This window comes from Exophiala dermatitidis (genome assembly GCF_000230625.1).
Source record: "Exophiala dermatitidis NIH/UT8656 unplaced genomic scaffold supercont1.9, whole genome shotgun sequence".
In the NCBI taxonomy this organism is placed as follows: Eukaryota; Fungi; Ascomycota; class Eurotiomycetes; order Chaetothyriales; family Herpotrichiellaceae; genus Exophiala; species Exophiala dermatitidis.
Window position 1 is genome coordinate 160,598 of NW_008751654.1, and position 16,198 is coordinate 176,795.

Sequence of the window (16,198 nt, forward strand, 5' to 3'; positions counted from 1 at the left end):
TACTATTTATTACTATATGTTGGAGGATATTACAACTTGTCAGGCACAGCACTTGAAGTTCATGTCGGGTTCTTTCTGCCGCTGCTAAATTACCTAGGTAATGACGGGCTGAGGAGTCCACCCTGAAGCCCCTGCCAATAACCGCCGTTCCACTCCCGCAAAGCAAATCCAGCGCAAGGCCTGTCGAGTTCCCTGTCCTTTCGGCTTCGACGGAAGACGGTGGCGGCTGTGATTTGACGGTTGGGCATCTCTCGCCTCTGCCAAGCGGCCAAGCCAAACAGGCCCCCTGGCGGGCCGGGAACCGAGGGGCTAGGGAGCCCTAGGGAGGCCTAAGGAGGCTTTTGGGAAGGCTCTGTGCGACGCTGTAGCCTTTAGCATCGTCAGTGGCACCCATGCCTCTTATCAGAGCGCACAAAACCCTGAATCCTGGAGATGCGCTGACCGCCGCTGGCTCCTGACTGGCCCAGTGCTGGTGCCGCTGCTCCGATGATGGTCCTCAATCAAGTGTCTCTGACAATTCCAGGTGCGGCAAGCTGGCACGCGACATGCACTGCCAGTGTAAGCGGGAGATATCGTCGGTCTCGAGTCCCTGCACAATTCTGTGAATGGAGACTGGGCAACATGTACAACGACTGCTAATCATAGAGTGCTATCTCATATCTCTACTACTACTACGAGGTGACACTGTACTTGCTCCTTCTATTGCCGCCACTGTCATGCTTCTGGGTGACAATGATGTCTAATACTTCGGTCTCTTGAAGCTGTTCTGGATTCATTAACGCGCCTCCGTTGTCTTTCAGGCTCCCTTCCTTCCGTCTCCTCTTGTACACGGCGCCTTCTCGTTGCACATACGGTGATGCTCTGCCTGCGTTGACCTTCACGCTGAGAACTACCCATCGACACCCATCACACCTCTCCTGCATCTTCTGAATTCACTTTGACCATGAATCGAGAACCTTTCAACGGGAACCTCTTTCGCAAGCAACAGCCATGGTTTCAAATCAATACCTCTTCATTGTTTTCCTCAGCCTCCTAATCACTTGGGTGAGCCCTGGACACGCTTCGCCCTTATCGGATACCCTGTCAACGCCTATTCCCTCCGAGTCGATCTCACTTTCCGCTCCCACCGCACTCAGCGCAGGCGCTCCATCCTCCACCGCGACCGCTCCTCCAGACCCCGACCGAAACAAGTACTTCCACGAACCAGGCGGTGATGATCTCCTACACCACTACGACGCCCGCTTTTTCCAGAGAATTGTGAGCGACGAGGAAAGACGAGACACCCTGCAACATCTGATTCGGGCATACTTCTTGACCTTTGACTATCTGGGCATCGAGACCTGGATCGCACATGGGACTCTGCTGGCCTGGTACTGGAATGGCAGGGTGGGTTGGAAATTTTGACGGACAAGAAAAAAGCGCACACTGACCGTCCAACAGATCTTACCATGGGACTGGGATCTCGACACCCAAGTCACTGACGAAGGTCTGAGACTTCTCGGGAAACACTACAACCAAACCTATTACGACTATGAAGTCGGCGATGGTCAGCCAAAGCGACGATACTACCTCGATGTCAACTCGTGGTCGTGGCAGCGAGATCGAGGAGACGGAGCCAATGTGCGTACCATTTTGACCGCAAGATGCTCGGCCTGGACTGACAGACGTGTACAGATCATCGACGCGCGCTTCATCAGTGTTGACAACGGACTGTTCGTCGACATCACCGGCTTGTCCGAAGTGTACCCCGAGACCGAGCCTGGAATCATCATGTGCAAGAACAACCACCGATACCGATTACGAGACATTTTCCCACTGAGACACACCTACTTTGAAGGCGTCAAGGCCAAGGTGCCCTTTTCATACGTCCCGATCCTGACGGAAGAGTACTCGGATGCTGCGTTGGTCCGGACCGAGTTTCAGGGACACCAGTGGGATATGCACAGTCAGGAATGGATCAAACTTCCGGACGAGCAAGAGGTTCTTCAGGGCGACGACGGGTCCCACCCTGATTCATCCTCCAAAGAAGACGGAGCATACGCTTGATGAAAACGCGTCAATGCCTCCGTATCAGTACGAAGCAGAGTAGCGCCCAAGAGGCCGCGTTGATAGCAGCAGCTTGAGCTACGATAATAATTAATACTTGCCTACCAAAGAGTCTGGTGTGATCAAGTAGAGCTGATGATTTCAAGTCATAGTAAATCACCGTTAAATTGGGGATTACAATAACGTACTTTTGTACGTCTACAACTACAGTAGCTGTCGTATTATGGTGCGCGTTGTCCGAGTTTAGTACCTAGTACCAGTGGCTTCAAGTTCTGTACGTGGGTCGTACAATCGACGTGCGTCATCGGCCTGGAGCCTTTTGTGGGCGCCTTCGAGTCCGAGTGGTGGTGGACACTCAGGCTGCACGAGGCTGCACCGCCTCATCCTCCGCTGATTAATACAGTTCTAGCATTATTCCCAGCGCAGCACCTGGTCGAATGGCAGAGAAACAATTCAGATTCGCCATATACTCTTCGCAGCCTTGTGCCCTCGTCACCCACCTGATTTATCCGAATATCTTGCCGGCTAGAATCGCTCTATCGCAAGTCCAAGACATAACGACCAAACAACACAGTACATCAGTTCTGCCGAAACCCAACCCATGCGGATTCAATATCGAGACCAGACCCTCGAATTTGAGGATGAGGCCGACGAAACCATCAAAGGGCTCGCGACACGATGCGCCGAGAAAATCGGTGCCGACGTCGAGCGGATATCACTCTTCTTCCTGCCCAGGCCGGGTCTCGTCAAGCACCCGTTCCCCGAGCGCAAGCTGAGCGAGTTTCTCACCCCGACGACGCGCATCAAACTAGTTGGCACGCCAAACACCGAAATCAAAAAGATGGATGACATGGCGGCGGCCAGCCGACGTGTAACTCGACCCAGCAGCTTCAAGCCGGTGCAGGCAAACAAAAGTCGGGACTGGAAGCGGATCCAGGAAGAAAGCAAATACACATTCCACGCCATCGAACCTTTACCGTATCTGCCGAATCCCGAGAAGAGTCGGAGATATCTGGAGCGCCTCGCGAATGACCCGGGCATCAAGGCGGCGATGCGCAAACATAAATTCAGCGTGGGCCTACTCACCGAGATGAACCCGGCCGAACATACAACGCACGAATCCAAGACGCTGGGACTTAACCGGAACCGGGGCGAGGTGATTGAACTGCGCCTACGGACGGACCGCTACGACGGATATCGAGACTACAAGGTCATCCGCAAGACGCTCTGCCATGAACTTTCCCACAACGTCTGGGGCGAACATGACCGCAACTTCTGGAATCTCACCAAGGAGATTGAGCAAGAGGTGGAGAGGAACGACACGCTGCATGGCGGACATCGTCTTTCCAATGAAGAGTTCTATGACCCTAACGACACTTATGATGACGCAGAACATGCCGACCATGGCGGCTGGACCGGCGGCGACTTTGTGCTCGGTCGGTCACAGGATGCCCCGGCCGAGACTGGCTTGAGTCGGCGAGAGATCATTGCTCGTGCAGCCCTGAGCCGGCAGCAGAAGGAGAGGGAGGCTCGACAACAACAACAGCAACAAGAGCCATCGTCATCCTAAGTGGCTAGCGAGAGATGGAATTTTGTGTGTTTATTTGTTTGTATTCTCTTCCTTATAGCAAGGCGCTGGGGGTAAACTTGGATTGCTTGTTTGATATATGGCAATTGCATAGACATGAATTGATGACAACAGCTGTGATGAGATTTTGAGCATTAATAAAGCGGCATACAAACAGTTTATTTGTAGAGGGTGTTTCCCGTTGCCTCTGAGTCTCCTGTCTTATAATAACGGGCCGGAGCTCGTCAGGCTTTGGCTGCACTGCAGAACCTTGGCCCCTGAAATGCCTCGGAGCACTTTTCAGGCACTTCTATGCGCTGGTTTCTAGCATCCAATCCTATACTATGTTGCCTGTTTTGGTTATTGCAAATGTAGCATCATTGGAAATGCACGAGTCCGAGTATTGACTTTTGGGTTATTGGAAGCTGTGCTAGTCATTTTCCAAAAGGACTGGCCAACCGGTGAGATCTTGAGAGATTCCAGTATAAAGCTCCCTTGGCCATGAAGCGGATCCTCTGGCCTCCGCCCACTTCTACTCTGTGCATCAGCCTCAGTCGAGACTTGCAACCACATTCCGTGTAGCCATTCTAGGCCAGCCTGAAACTGAAGCGTTCGGCAGAACATGTGTTCGACACGGCTGGACATATGAATGCATGAGGTGAGCCGAACTAGTAAGTGAAGAACTTGCTCCCTTCTCTGCATGTAGTGCTGTCAACGTGGAGGAGGACCGCACTGTGGAAAAGACAAATGATCCGCGCGGTCAGCAATCGAACTCCTGAGGAGCCGGGCACTGGCGCCGTCATGGCTTCAATACAAGTTTGGCCAACTCTTTCGATGCCGCAGCCTTCTGCATGTGCCGACATTCTCACCGACCAACAGTCGCAAGCCGACTGCCCGGGCCGTGATAAGCCTCACAGCCGACATATCCTGAGCAAGACCCGGTGGTATGAACAGGGAACAGGGTTTGACCAGAAATCCCTCAGCACACAGCCACCATATGTTGGAGATGACCGAATCAGACACTGAGGAAGAGGTCAAACGATTTATTTTACAGGCCATCGTGTCACTTCCGAACATGGACGATGACTCGCAACCCTTGGAACGATCTCTGTACATCTTTCAGGAAAAACCAAGGTATGTTTCTGGGCCGGTCTTTCGCTTCCACATCTGCAACTTGCAGCTGGCCGTACAGTGCTGGTTCGATGTGCAAGATTGCCATCAGAGTACTAGTACCTCTCTATACCAACCGAGGTCCACTGTGCAAATGGCACGCGGTTGTTCGGGCGTCGATGAACTAAGTACTTAGTATCGTCGTTAATTCCGCTCGACAATGCGGCAACCCTTATAGGTGGACTAAGCAGGCCTAAGCAACCCCCCCGTGGCCCCAAGCCTGTAGTTTACAGGTGAATTGCCAATCCAGATTGCATGCGGGGTCCCCGCAATGGGTCCCTTTGTGGGGGATCGGTGCTGCCCTCCTTTACCCCCATGCGTGGCAACGGGAAGGTTCCGCAGAGGTCCAAGGTTGAAGGTTGAGCCGGGTATAAGGGGGAGCCCTGCCCTGCCTAACTGGTAGGTACTTTGGGACGTGTTTTTGTGTGGTTTTCGTGCGACCTTCTTTGAACAAACTCGACCGCCATTGACTGGAAATCGCGTCCATCAAATATTTGCCGGACAAAATGGCGGAGAAGGAGAGTCAGTCCATCCACGCCGAGATGGTCGACGAGGCCGCTCTCCCGGTCGCCGACAAGGGCGAGCTCGTCCAGTTGGACGCCGCGGCAGAAAAGGCGCTGGTGCGCAAGATCGACTTGCATCTGCTCCCGCCCTTGTTTGTGCTCTATATGTGCGCGTTTATTGATCGGTAAGAACCTGGCTGCTGGCTCAACTCCGACACGTTGGACCTTTGCTGACTTGTGGGTGGTTTCAGAGTGAACATCGGAAATGCACGAATTCAGGGCCTGGAAAAAGACTTGAACATGACCGGCTCCGACTACAACATTGCCCTTTTTGTGAGTGGTAGTACCTGAGTGAAACAGTGTTTGGTGGACTGACCGGCTACTAGATGTTCTTCATCCCATACATCACCCTCGAGTTTCCGTCCAACGTCCTGCTCAAGAGACTTCGCCCGTCCATCTACCTCCCTTCTCTGATCATCGGCTGGGGAATCATGACCGTCTGTCAAGGTGTCACCGGATCGTTCGCCGGCCTCGTCGTCTGCCGTGTGCTGATTGGGGTGTTCGAAGCGGGCTTCTTCCCCGGCATGGTCTACCTGGTTTCCATGTACTATAAGCGCAACGAACTGCAATGGCGCTTAAACATTCTGTGGAGCGCCGCCATCATCTCCGGAGCCTTTAGCGGCCTGCTCGCCTACGGACTGGCCAACATGGACGGAATTGCCGGATACGGCGGCTGGAGATGGATCTTCATTATTGAAGGCATTGCCACGGTCCTGATCGCCGCGGCGGCCATCTTCGTCCTTCCGGACTGGCCGACAACGGCCAGGTTTCTGTCCCAGTCCGAACGGACGCTCCTAGAACAACGACTCGGCTTGGACACAGGAGACCGTTGTCGAATGGATCGCTGGGGCAAAGGCACGTCGAAGCGCGTGTTTGGCGACATCAAAATCTGGCTTGGGTATGTGCTGGTCCTGCTTCCTTTCGGTCGTCATAAAGCCTGTCATGTTTTGTCTTCTGAACTGTTGCTGTTGCTGACCACTTACTCTTGATCCACAGCGTCCTCATGTTTTTGGGCGTGACCACGACCAACTACGCGTTCGCCTTCTTCACCCCAACCATCCTCAAACAACTCGGATGGACATCGGTACGCTCACAAGTCATGTCGATTCCCATCTGGGTCGCGGCAGCCCTCGCGGCGCTGGGTGCGGCTTGGTTCTCCGACCGGATGAAACATCGATACGGCTTCATCGTCCTCGGTGCCGCCATCACCACCATCGGCTACGCCATCCTACTTGCCATGCATTCGGTGCCTGTGGGTGCTCGCTACTTTGCCCTATACACCATCGTCATGGGCGGATACATCACGCAACCCATCACCATTGGCTGGCTGAACAACAACCTGAGCGGACACTATAAGCGCGCTGCGGGCACTGCTTTGTCAGTCGGCCTGGGAAATGTCAGGTAGGTGTTACTATCACCCCATTCATGCCACATATGTCCATCTTGCGTGCAATATGCCAAAGCCCACAGCGGCAAACGTTGTTGATGTGATCTTGCTAACGTTGGATTTGTATAGTGGCATCATCGGGAGTACCGTCTTCCTCACCCGTGAGGCACCGACGTACCCTACCGGATTCGGCGTAGGGTTAGGTCTTTGCTGGGTCACTGTCGCCGCCGCGACGGTGCTGGCATGGTACATTATTCGGGAGAACCGGATTCGCGACAACGGGGGCCGAGACTATAGATATGAGTTGCCAGAGGATGAGAAAGGGAATCTGGGAGACGATCATCCTTCGTTCCGGTTTATGCTGTAGAAAGGAAGGAATAGAACGGGTTTGTCAAAGGGTATCATGTATGATTCATGGCGCCTTTCAACCTTGGTTATCCCGGGTTGCTCAGTGGTCTCAATCTACTTTATCTATTACATCCAACCAATACCCGTGTCTCTGTCTCTCCTCCTCCTGCTTCCTGGGCCGCTGTCAAGGGTGTCAAGGGGTGGCCACAACTGGCCGGACTGAAACGGTGGGTCAACATGTCTCTACCGTCTTATCCAACCGGGTATTACCCCAGCCAGCACTTCTCAGTGGCCGCCAAATGCTTGGTGGGTAGTGGAGCCAAGACATGAACTTGATGCTCTTCCTCCAGCAACTTAAAATTTCCCCTTCGTCAGTTCCGGAATGCGCATGTTGACATTTCTCCAGAACAGGATGGCCACCCACGACAGACCAAAGAAGCACAATGACGCGATCAGCATATAGTCCTGTGTCTCGCAGTATGAGCGATCAATGCCTATCCTCTCTGGGGTTCCTTTGGCAAACGATGCCTGCACATTCAAGTCGCCGACGATCTGCGGCAGACTGAACAGGTCCCGAAGCGGCATGTACTTGACCAACTTCTCCGGGAATATTCCAATCCAAATCGACGCGGCGATCGTGAGACCAAACGCGGCGCCGATGCTGGACATGAGACCCTCGATGGCAATCACCGCGGTATAATGCTGGTGGTCTGACACTGCCATGACAGTCAGCTGCTCGCTTAGCACGACCACACCACTGCCCAAGGAGATGAAAATCTGGGTCATGATGATATATCCGATCTCAGTGGACGGGTCGTTGAAGTGGTACAGGAGACCAGTTCCCAAAAGGACCAGTGGCATCCCAACCCCGAGAGCCAGGTATTTCAGCCTCGCACCAGCCATCAGCGCCAGCCCGACGACGATGCCTCCAACCGACGTCCCCACCAGCATAATGTTGGTGATATATGTCGCGTTGGCGGTGCTCTGGTGCCAGACAGCCACCAGCATCGAGAGAAAGAAGGCGTTCCAGATGTAAAACCCGGTGAATGTGCTCGCGGCCATGACACAGGTGAAGAAGATGGTGCGGTTCCAAATCAAGGGCCACGGCATGAACGACACGGGAGCCACATATCTCTCGTACAGCACAAAAGCAATGACTAGCAAGCCGCCGAAAATCAAAAAGCAGATAATCATGGGGGACTTCCATTGCTGTTTTTGGAACGCCCACAATGTCAGGCCGAGAAGGAACAGTGACAAGCCAGTCGAGAGCATCAACACTCCCACCACGTCGAATTCTCGCAGGTAGAAAATCACCTTCTGCGCCAGAGTCATATTGTCGCTCTCTTGAACCGGCGAAGGCGACACCAGTCCTTGTTTCTCGGCCTTGTATTGGTAAAAGTACAGCAGCCCCGCAAGCGGAGCGCAAGTGACAGGCACAACAATAGCCCAGATCCCAAACCCCCATCTGAACCCGATGGTTTCGAGAATCGATTGAGCGGCGGGGCCCGACGCCCATGTGGTGGCAATGACCGACGAAGTGCCCACTGCCAGGTAGAACCCTCGAGTACGCAGGGTCGAGGTGTCGGCGATGATGACAATGACAGAGTATGCAATACCCTGGTATCCGACCTGGTAGAAGACCTGACCCGCAAAGTACGTCTGCACGTTTCGACATGCCGCCAGGATGATGAAGCCGAGCACCTGGATCAGAACCACCAGTGTCAATGTCTGTGGTCTTCCCCACAGATCCATCAGTTTCGCCGACGGCAGCTTGAAAATCCCGGAACAGAGTGCGCCCACAATCAGTGCCGTCGGAGTCATGGTGTGGCTCGCGAAGGCGCTGGTGACATAGGGGTTGAGGGTGGTCACGACGCCGTTGGCAAAGGTCGAGATGAATTGGACGACCCAGATTCTGTTGTACGTGTGTCAGCAGAGCTTGCTTTACTTGCTGATTGATGGGTTTGCTTGCAGTATATAAAGCACGAGCAGCTGTTTGCGGCCCCAAACTGAAGTCATGGCCTCTGCTCGGCGCACCCCGAGTTGAGGCACAGTCCTGGGTTCAGACTCATGGTTTTGAGCGTCATCACTCTTCTCTTTTGGTGCTGTGCTGTCAGGTGTTGCGCTGCTCTTCTCTTCATCCCGAAGCTCAAATACGCCTCCTGCTTCCTCTCCCTGTGGCTTGGTAGCATCTTTGGCCATAATGAATAGCTTTGGGAGAGTCTTGTGCATACGCGTGAAGGGGACTACCCGCTTGGTCATGGTAAACCCCTGTGTGATATATATAGCCTGGGCCGTCTATCTCGCCGTGTTCTGTACAGATAGTCGTGTGACTATGAGATTGGAACCAACACTCAGAGCGACATCGGACGCTATGGAAATGCGAATAAGAAGCATCTAATCAGATACCTGGGAGTTGATTTCCACGAGTCTCCGCCTCATTTCTATTCAGAGAGAATGGTCCGATCAAGTCTCAAAACATTATGTCGACTCCACTGCTGTCAAATGCCTCAATGCTACCTCAGTCACAACCCTTAGTATGTCCATGGTAGCCGTGAATGGATACTAGCAGGCATTGGGCGATGCACAGCTGTGTGTGATTTGACCTTTTGAGACCCTGAGATGAACGAGCTAGTCTTGATCCCACCCCTCGGAAAGAAGACTTTGCTGATCACACAACGTTATTGCCACTCCGCACAGGTTGTGCACTTGGTGGCTTCGGCATTGGGCCCTTCCGGCTTCTCGCTGGCCCTGGTTCCGACTTTTTGCGTATGTCAGTACCTGCCAGCCTGAGTGCTAGGGCACAGGCACTGCCATGACGGTTGTCCTCTAAACTTTTCTTGGGGGCCGCTCTCTTTCCCTCTGTTGATGCCGTTAGGTCTCTATATAGAGAAAGCACTGACCGTGAAGAAAGAGTACAAGGGTCAAATTAGTAACAAGTAAAGTGCTGCCGTGAGTAATCTAACAGTCCCGAAGACACAGGGTTACCTCACCTAGGTCCTCTATGCATGAATTGGACTCCAACGGAGGTGTTAGTCAAGTCGACGTCGATATGAGACAACAACGCCACCATGTAGCGACTCTCGGATGCTCCGTGGACACTGCGAGGGCGCAAGCTGCTCCGCATACCTGAGTACTTAGCAAGAACCAGCCGAACATGGTCGGACTCGGCAACGAGCTTGAAATACCCCCTGCGGTTGATTACTGGCTGAGAGCTGGACTATCAATTATAGCACCTTGGCAAGGGGACCTGCATGTATAGCTAGGGACCTGTGTAGTGTTCAGCGTAGCAGTAATTGTCGTTTGAATAAACTTGAACGTCGTACAGTAAAGCAGGAGGCGTAGTGGGGCGCCGGTGGCCGCTGTGGATCCCGGACTTCCTATCTCAGAGCAGAGTTGCCTATCTTGGCTTAGTTGCAGTCCGTAGACACGATGCTAGTGGATGGTTCAAACTGAAGAACAGCCAAGACTTGAACTGCACAAGGCTTGGTTCCCGAACTCGGTAATTCACGCAGCCTTGTTGCTCCACCCAATCCTCCTCCCGAAACCGCATCGCAACAACCACTGCAGTATCAGGCACGGGACTTTTGCACATCCGGCGGCTCTTTGGTCAGAAAGGGGACGGTGACTGTCTCACAGCTCTGAGAAGCTGAATGAGATGATTAGATCAAGGTAATCAATCAATCTCCGATCATCGGCGTTGTACCTGGGGTATAGGATGAGAGAGATGATGGTATTTAAATGGAAGCAGTCACTTGAGAACTTGATGTCTTGCTCTGAACACATCAGCAACTGCTCTCTCCAACGCTACAGTCTTCACTGTAACTTCGCACACTCGTTGACCACCCACACTCGTTCAAAAGCCCCCTCAGCAGCAAAAGACCCCAAGTGCTCCGAACTCTCTTCATCATGAAGACGTCCACCGTCGGCGCGTTGACCCTGGCATTGGCCATGGGCGCATACGCTCAAAGTCTTCCATCGGATCTCCCAGCCCTGCCTACATGTGCCGTACGTACCCCGAAATTCTATCGACTGCGGCCTGTCCTCAGATTCGAAGCATGAAAAAGACGAGCGATGAGCAATAAATGCTAACCGCATATTTCTAAACAACAGGAAACCCCATTCATCAACGGCCTCACCGCGGACGGCTGCGAGACGACCGACCTCGCATGCCACTGCAAGAGCACCTCTTTCTTCTCTGGCATCGTGTCGGCGGTCACGGCTGCTTGCAGCGCTTCGGACGTTGAAAGTATGTCAATTTTTCCCATTGAAATGTTACGACCAACCACTCGACTTCTCTAGCTAACCAAGCTCATCACAGCTTCCTGGACGATCATCGAGGAAGTCTGTGATTCTGTCGGCGTTACTATCCCTGTGACGCTCCCTGCTCCCGGCAGCGACAGTGGCAGTGAAAGTGGCAGTACTACGACTTCGCAGCCTGCCGAAACCGCTACCACGGCCACTCCCCAGCCTACCACGACGTCTGCTCCCGCCCAAGCCACGACCACTTCTGCGCCGGCTCCAGTCAGCACGACCTCTGCAGGCTCTGCTTCCGGTAAGATCACCACGACCACCACTGCTCCTGCTGCCCAAGGTACTTCGGCCAAGACCACCACCACCGGCGTTGCCGTCTCCAGCGGCAACCCATCCCAAGCGCCGGCTGGCTCGACCGTCGCGGTATCTGCCAGTTCCACATTGCCTACTAAGCCCGCGACCTACACAGGCAGTGCTTCCAAGAACGATGGTGTGGGTATGAGCGCGTTGATGGGCGCTGTCGCCCTCGGCCTGGCGGCTGCCTTTTAGGCGACTGGATGAGGAGAGACGGGAACAAGGGTTTGATTGGGGGATTCACCTATCTCATCCTCAGGTGGCCAACTGTTGAAAAAAAGGGGCGGACAAAGCCAATGACCAGACCCTCATGTTGGAAAGAGATATGGTGCCGAGAGTCGGCAATTTCATGTATTCACTTCTTATATAATACATTTTTTAGTACCTCCCTGTCGAGGATTTATTCAGAATGTCAATAGTGATCATCCTGGTTGTTTGAATGACATGCCGTGGCCTTCTTAGACAACGAATTCATGAAAGGAACCATTTAGATTCAAAGCCTTGAGACAAGCCAAGCCAGACCAGACTGCTGCTTGACTGTCAAGGGTCGTGATCACTACCTTTGTAAGCTGCATTGGCGCTCAACTTCGCTGTCGACAGGTAGACAAAGTCCGCCTTCAGTAGCTTGGTGAAGATTGTGCTTCTTGAGGTGTGGAAACAAAAGGCCACAGGATGTCCATCTTTTCGGTCAGGTTGAGTGGTCCCTAGAGAGACGTTGCCGGTGTCTGTACAACTTGAAGGTAACTTAGAAGCCGCAGTGCTCTGGCGACTTGGCACGAATTGGGTTCAGGATGATGCCGCCCTATCCCCACTCTGGGAGTTCCAGCAAGAAAACAAGCTTTGGTAAGAGCAGCAGCGCTAAAACGTGCGAGCCGTAACTGTGCAGTAACCTCAACTCCCCTGTCCCTGACATTGTGTCTAGCGCAGCGCAGGCGGCGACAGGCAGTGCAGTCTGGTCGCGGTACTACCTATAGCACCTTTTATAGCTATCGTATAAGGTATCTTGGCTGCCTAATGCCTGACTCTGCACCTGTAGTACCATAGGGAGGCCTGAGCGTGAGGTGAGGCGGATCATTGAAGTTCAAGTGATCCGTGGCACACCGACGTCACTGACTGCAGGTGCAAGTGTCACTGCGTCGGGGGACACGGAAGCCTGATCTTGCGGCGCCAGCCTTAAAAGAGGCCACTGAGTCAAAACACGGTTCAGACACTGGCGCAGGCAAGGCATGTTCTTGGGGCGCTGCCACTGTAGTGCATCGGCAGGGAGTAGTCATAATAGTACTAGTAGTATTGCCATCATGATTCCATAGTCCTTACAGGGAACTGTAGCAGTGCCTGCAGTGGTGGTGGTAGTAGACGTATCGCCGCTCCACCCAAATCAATCTCATCTCCACTGGCACTGTAATGTAGCGTCCCATTCCACTGCATCCGACCCCATTTGCATATGACTCTGACTCTTTTTTCCTCTACCAGAATTTCTCTGCATTCGTTGCAACAACAATCATACCACGCTGCACCCCAAACCTGTGCCTATCTGGGTGCTGAATGCCTCAGTTAGAAGGATCCCGGCAGCCGTCGCCGTCGGAGAATCCTGGTCCTGCCTTGAATGCGGCCTTGTTCAGCCGTCGCGTCAGCGAACAATATTCTGATCTCGCTCGCACCGCCATCATGACGAACGCCTCCTCCTCTCCGAACCCTGAAGCCCAACAGTCGATGAACAATGTCGCAACCTCAAATCAGCCAGGACTCATGCCGCCTCCCAAGACCCCCTTTGGCAGGGCTTCCTCCAATCTTGGCCCCAGCAAAGCGCAGCCGCAACCGCAACCGCAGCCTGCGAACAATACCGCCATGGGAATTGCCCTGACCGACACTCCTGCGCCCAGCGCGCCCGGCAGTCCTCAAATGTGAGCAGACATGACTCACCGTGTTCGCGCTCGGTGCGCCTTTGGAGAAGAGAAGTGGTTGGCTGACCGTTGTTTGTCTCTAGACATGCCCGTGGAAGCGCCAATGCTTCTGGCACCGCAACTCCCAAGATCCGCGCCACCACCCTCGACATTCCCGGTCTTACGCGCTCCAAAGTCTCCCCCGACGGTCGCATCTCGGAAAGAGATGTTGGTGCCAAACTCATCATCATCATGGTGGGCTTGCCGGCGCGAGGAAAGAGTTACATCACCAAGAAGGTGGCCCGCTATTTGAATTGGTTGCAGCATCCTACCCGAATCTTCAATGTGGGCGACCGTCGCCGAGTGGCTGCCGGTGTAGGTCCAAATCTCCCAGACAGAACAGACGCTGCTCTCCGAGAGTCCATCCGCCGCATGAGCTCCAACACCACCACCGAACATTCTCACGTCGCTGATCAAGGCGACTTCTTGCCTCCGCCTGCCATCAAGACCGAAATCCGCGTCAATGGCGAAGTCACCTCTCCAACGCCCCTCAGTCCGCCACCCACGAATGCCTCGACCGAGTCTGGGAAGAACGGTGATCCTATCCTGCTGCCAGCGCCGGAACCAATCGACCAATCTGCCCGGTTCTTCGACCCTGAAAACACCCGTGCGAAACAGCTCCGGGAGCAGGTGGCTCATCAGGCATTGGACGAACTCCTGAAGTACGTCTTGGAAGATGGCGGCTCCGTTGGCATCTTGGACGCGACGAATCACACTCAAGAGCGACGCATGTCTCTTATTCAACACATCCGGCAACGCGACGAGAACATCAACGTCTTGTTTCTGGAGTCACGCTGTCAGGATCAAAACCTTCTGGAAGCCAACATGCGCCTCAAACTGTCTGGTCCTGACTACCGCGGCAAGGACCCGGTTGTGGCTCTGCAAGATTTCCAAGAGCGGGTACGGCAGTACGAAAAGTCGTACCAGAAACTAGACGAATTCGAAGAAGAACACGACATGCCATACTGTTCCATGGTTGATGTAGGACGGAAGATGGTCAGTTTCCAGGTCAAGGGATTTCTCTCCATTCAAACCGTCACATACTTGATGAATTTCAACCTGGCCCCGCGTCAAATCTGGATCACCCGTCACGGCGAGTCCATGGACAACGTCAACGGCAAGATTGGCGGCGACAGTTCCTTGAGTCCTAACGGCGTCCGATATGCCCGGGCGCTGAGCAAGTTCATGGAAGAGCAGTGGAAGGCTTGGGAGGCGAACCATGCTGAGAAGAAGGCCAACACGCATTTCCCGCCACGTCCCGGTGATACCACCCCGCCCAACCCAGCCTACACGGCGCAAACACTACACGAACGAAATTTCTGCGTTTGGACGAGCATGCTGAAACGCAGTATCGAGACCAGTCAGTTTTTCGATGAGGATGAATTCGACATCAAACAGATGCGCATGTTGGACGAACTGAACGCCGGAGTCATGGAGGGAATGACCTACAAGGAGATCCGGGAGAAGTTCCACCACGAATACGAGCTCCGCAAGCGAGATAAGCTGCACTACCGCTACCCAGGCCCCGGCGGTGAAGGGTATCTCGACATCATCAACCGCCTGGGCAAAGTCATCTTGGAAATCGAGCGCATGACGGACCATGTTTTGATCATCGGGCACCGCAGCATCTGTCGGGTGCTGCTTGCATACTTTATGGGCCTCGCCCAGGAAGACATCAGCGACTTGGATGTGCCATTGGGGGTGGTCTATTCGCTCGAACCTGTAAGTACCAACAAGACTTCTGACAAAAGAGTACGCATGCTAACCGCGATGTGACAGCGACCGTACGGGGTTGATTTCAAGGCGTATCGATGGGATCCAGTCAAGGATGAGTTTCGATACGAACCTGATTATCAGATGAGGCGAGCCACCGACCCACAAGCCGCCTGATGGCATATCTCCTCCACCAACACATGATACCCTTGCATTCTCTGGTGTTGAAGGCTTTGCCCTCGGGCGGGCTTGTGTATATTAACTTTATGGACATAATGCTTCACGTCCAGCTTGTTTTCAAATCGATCATGTCTTCATATTGGCGTTCTTGGCAACTGGACTAATACCCTTGGATTTGGCAGACAAGATAGTTGCTGGCATCAACGTCCCGATGGCGTGTTCCGCATCAACTCGTGGGTGGATTGGTGACTATTATGCTGTGGTTGGAAAGATTTCTCGGCAGCATTGCGGCGAATGCTAATGGACAATGAGCGTGGCGTCATGGGTTGTCTTCTATGTACACGACGGCACGGGTGACCACCGTGCTGGATGGATAGACATGGAAGATTGGATTTTATTTTGCGGGAAGACGGTCATGGCAGCGTTGTATGGAGTACGGACAGATCGGCTTACGACTGAAGACTTTTCCGCGGGAGGGAACTTCTTTTGGCCTTGATAACCGACAAGACAACATGGTGTTGTGTCAATGATGCAGCTCGACGAAGGGGAAGTGGTCGGTATTGGCCAAACCCCGTGATGTACAATAATTCACAGTGCTATTGTCACTCTAATGATACCATCTGTCCACTGCAGTTTACTAGGTAGTAAATGTGTGCTTGATATCAGCCTCGTTCTC

At 53.5% G+C, this 16,198-nt stretch overlaps 7 protein-coding genes across 7 annotated transcripts; 5 read left to right on the top strand and 2 right to left on the bottom strand.

Annotated features, from left to right (window-relative positions):
- The first annotated feature begins 321 nt into the window (after positions 1–321).
- HMPREF1120_09233 (uncharacterized protein) lies at positions 322–2,231 on the top strand. Its single transcript, XM_009163512.1, has 3 exons — positions 322–1,386; positions 1,441–1,620; positions 1,675–2,231. Exons 1-3 carry the CDS (start codon positions 991–993, stop codon positions 2,044–2,046), a joined length of 948 nt encoding a protein of 315 aa, XP_009161760.1. The 5' UTR covers positions 322–990; the 3' UTR covers positions 2,047–2,231.
- Positions 2,232–2,400: 169 nt separating this feature from the next.
- On the top strand, positions 2,401–3,791 carry HMPREF1120_09234 (uncharacterized protein). The gene has a single exon (XM_009163513.1). The coding sequence runs from the start codon at positions 2,648–2,650 to the stop codon at positions 3,614–3,616; it is 969 nt and encodes a 322-aa protein (XP_009161761.1). The 5' UTR covers positions 2,401–2,647; the 3' UTR covers positions 3,617–3,791.
- On the bottom strand, positions 3,688–4,898 carry HMPREF1120_09235 (uncharacterized protein). Its single transcript, XM_009163514.1, has one exon. It carries the CDS (start codon positions 4,313–4,315, stop codon positions 3,974–3,976), a length of 342 nt encoding a protein of 113 aa, XP_009161762.1. The 5' UTR covers positions 4,316–4,898; the 3' UTR covers positions 3,688–3,973.
- HMPREF1120_09236 (retrograde regulation protein 2) lies at positions 4,519–7,217 on the top strand. The gene is made up of 5 exons (XM_009163515.1): positions 4,519–5,471; positions 5,538–5,619; positions 5,673–6,244; positions 6,343–6,747; positions 6,863–7,217. The coding sequence occupies exons 1-5, from the start codon at positions 5,290–5,292 to the stop codon at positions 7,098–7,100; spliced, it is 1,479 nt and encodes a 492-aa protein (XP_009161763.1). The 5' UTR covers positions 4,519–5,289; the 3' UTR covers positions 7,101–7,217.
- HMPREF1120_09237 (MFS transporter, SIT family, siderophore-iron:H+ symporter) lies at positions 7,124–9,466 on the bottom strand. Its single transcript, XM_009163516.1, has 2 exons — positions 9,051–9,466; positions 7,124–8,993 (listed from the first exon to the last, which is right to left on the bottom strand). The coding sequence occupies exons 1-2, from the start codon at positions 9,338–9,340 to the stop codon at positions 7,436–7,438; spliced, it is 1,848 nt and encodes a 615-aa protein (XP_009161764.1). The 5' UTR covers positions 9,341–9,466; the 3' UTR covers positions 7,124–7,435.
- Positions 9,467–10,596: 1,130 nt separating this feature from the next.
- Positions 10,597–12,152, top strand: HMPREF1120_09238 (uncharacterized protein). The gene is made up of 3 exons (XM_009163517.1): positions 10,597–11,086; positions 11,192–11,327; positions 11,400–12,152. Exons 1-3 carry the CDS (start codon positions 10,988–10,990, stop codon positions 11,879–11,881), a joined length of 717 nt encoding a protein of 238 aa, XP_009161765.1. The 5' UTR covers positions 10,597–10,987; the 3' UTR covers positions 11,882–12,152.
- An 868-nt stretch (positions 12,153–13,020) lies between these two features.
- HMPREF1120_09239 (6-phosphofructo-2-kinase) lies at positions 13,021–16,193 on the top strand. Its single transcript, XM_009163518.1, has 3 exons — positions 13,021–13,590; positions 13,674–15,351; positions 15,409–16,193. The coding sequence occupies exons 1-3, from the start codon at positions 13,232–13,234 to the stop codon at positions 15,517–15,519; spliced, it is 2,148 nt and encodes a 715-aa protein (XP_009161766.1). The 5' UTR covers positions 13,021–13,231; the 3' UTR covers positions 15,520–16,193.
- The last annotated feature ends 5 nt before the right edge of the window (positions 16,194–16,198 follow it).

Coding starts and splice junctions, on each gene's coding strand:
- HMPREF1120_09236 (XM_009163515.1), top strand. CDS start 5,290: ATGGCGGAGAAGGAGAGTCAGTCCATCCACGCCGAGATGGTCGACGAG. Junction 5,620..5,672: donor ACTACAACATTGCCCTTTTT/GTGAGTGGTAGT, acceptor ACCGGCTACTAG/ATGTTCTTCATCCCATACAT. Junction 6,748..6,862: donor GTCGGCCTGGGAAATGTCAG/GTAGGTGTTACT, acceptor GGATTTGTATAG/TGGCATCATCGGGAGTACCG.
- HMPREF1120_09235 (XM_009163514.1), bottom strand. CDS start 4,315: ATGCAGAGAAGGGAGCAAGTTCTTCACTTACTAGTTCGGCTCACCTCA.
- HMPREF1120_09238 (XM_009163517.1), top strand. CDS start 10,988: ATGAAGACGTCCACCGTCGGCGCGTTGACCCTGGCATTGGCCATGGGC. Junction 11,087..11,191: donor CAGCCCTGCCTACATGTGCC/GTACGTACCCCG, acceptor TCTAAACAACAG/GAAACCCCATTCATCAACGG. Junction 11,328..11,399: donor CAGCGCTTCGGACGTTGAAA/GTATGTCAATTT, acceptor AGCTCATCACAG/CTTCCTGGACGATCATCGAG.
- HMPREF1120_09237 (XM_009163516.1), bottom strand. CDS start 9,340: ATGACCAAGCGGGTAGTCCCCTTCACGCGTATGCACAAGACTCTCCCA. Junction 8,994..9,050: donor CTGCTCGTGCTTTATATACT/GCAAGCAAACCC, acceptor CACGTACAACAG/AATCTGGGTCGTCCAATTCA.
- HMPREF1120_09239 (XM_009163518.1), top strand. CDS start 13,232: ATGCCTCAGTTAGAAGGATCCCGGCAGCCGTCGCCGTCGGAGAATCCT. Junction 13,591..13,673: donor GCGCCCGGCAGTCCTCAAAT/GTGAGCAGACAT, acceptor GTTTGTCTCTAG/ACATGCCCGTGGAAGCGCCA. Junction 15,352..15,408: donor TGGTCTATTCGCTCGAACCT/GTAAGTACCAAC, acceptor GCGATGTGACAG/CGACCGTACGGGGTTGATTT.
- HMPREF1120_09234 (XM_009163513.1), top strand. CDS start 2,648: ATGCGGATTCAATATCGAGACCAGACCCTCGAATTTGAGGATGAGGCC.
- HMPREF1120_09233 (XM_009163512.1), top strand. CDS start 991: ATGGTTTCAAATCAATACCTCTTCATTGTTTTCCTCAGCCTCCTAATC. Junction 1,387..1,440: donor CCTGGTACTGGAATGGCAGG/GTGGGTTGGAAA, acceptor ACCGTCCAACAG/ATCTTACCATGGGACTGGGA. Junction 1,621..1,674: donor ATCGAGGAGACGGAGCCAAT/GTGCGTACCATT, acceptor AGACGTGTACAG/ATCATCGACGCGCGCTTCAT.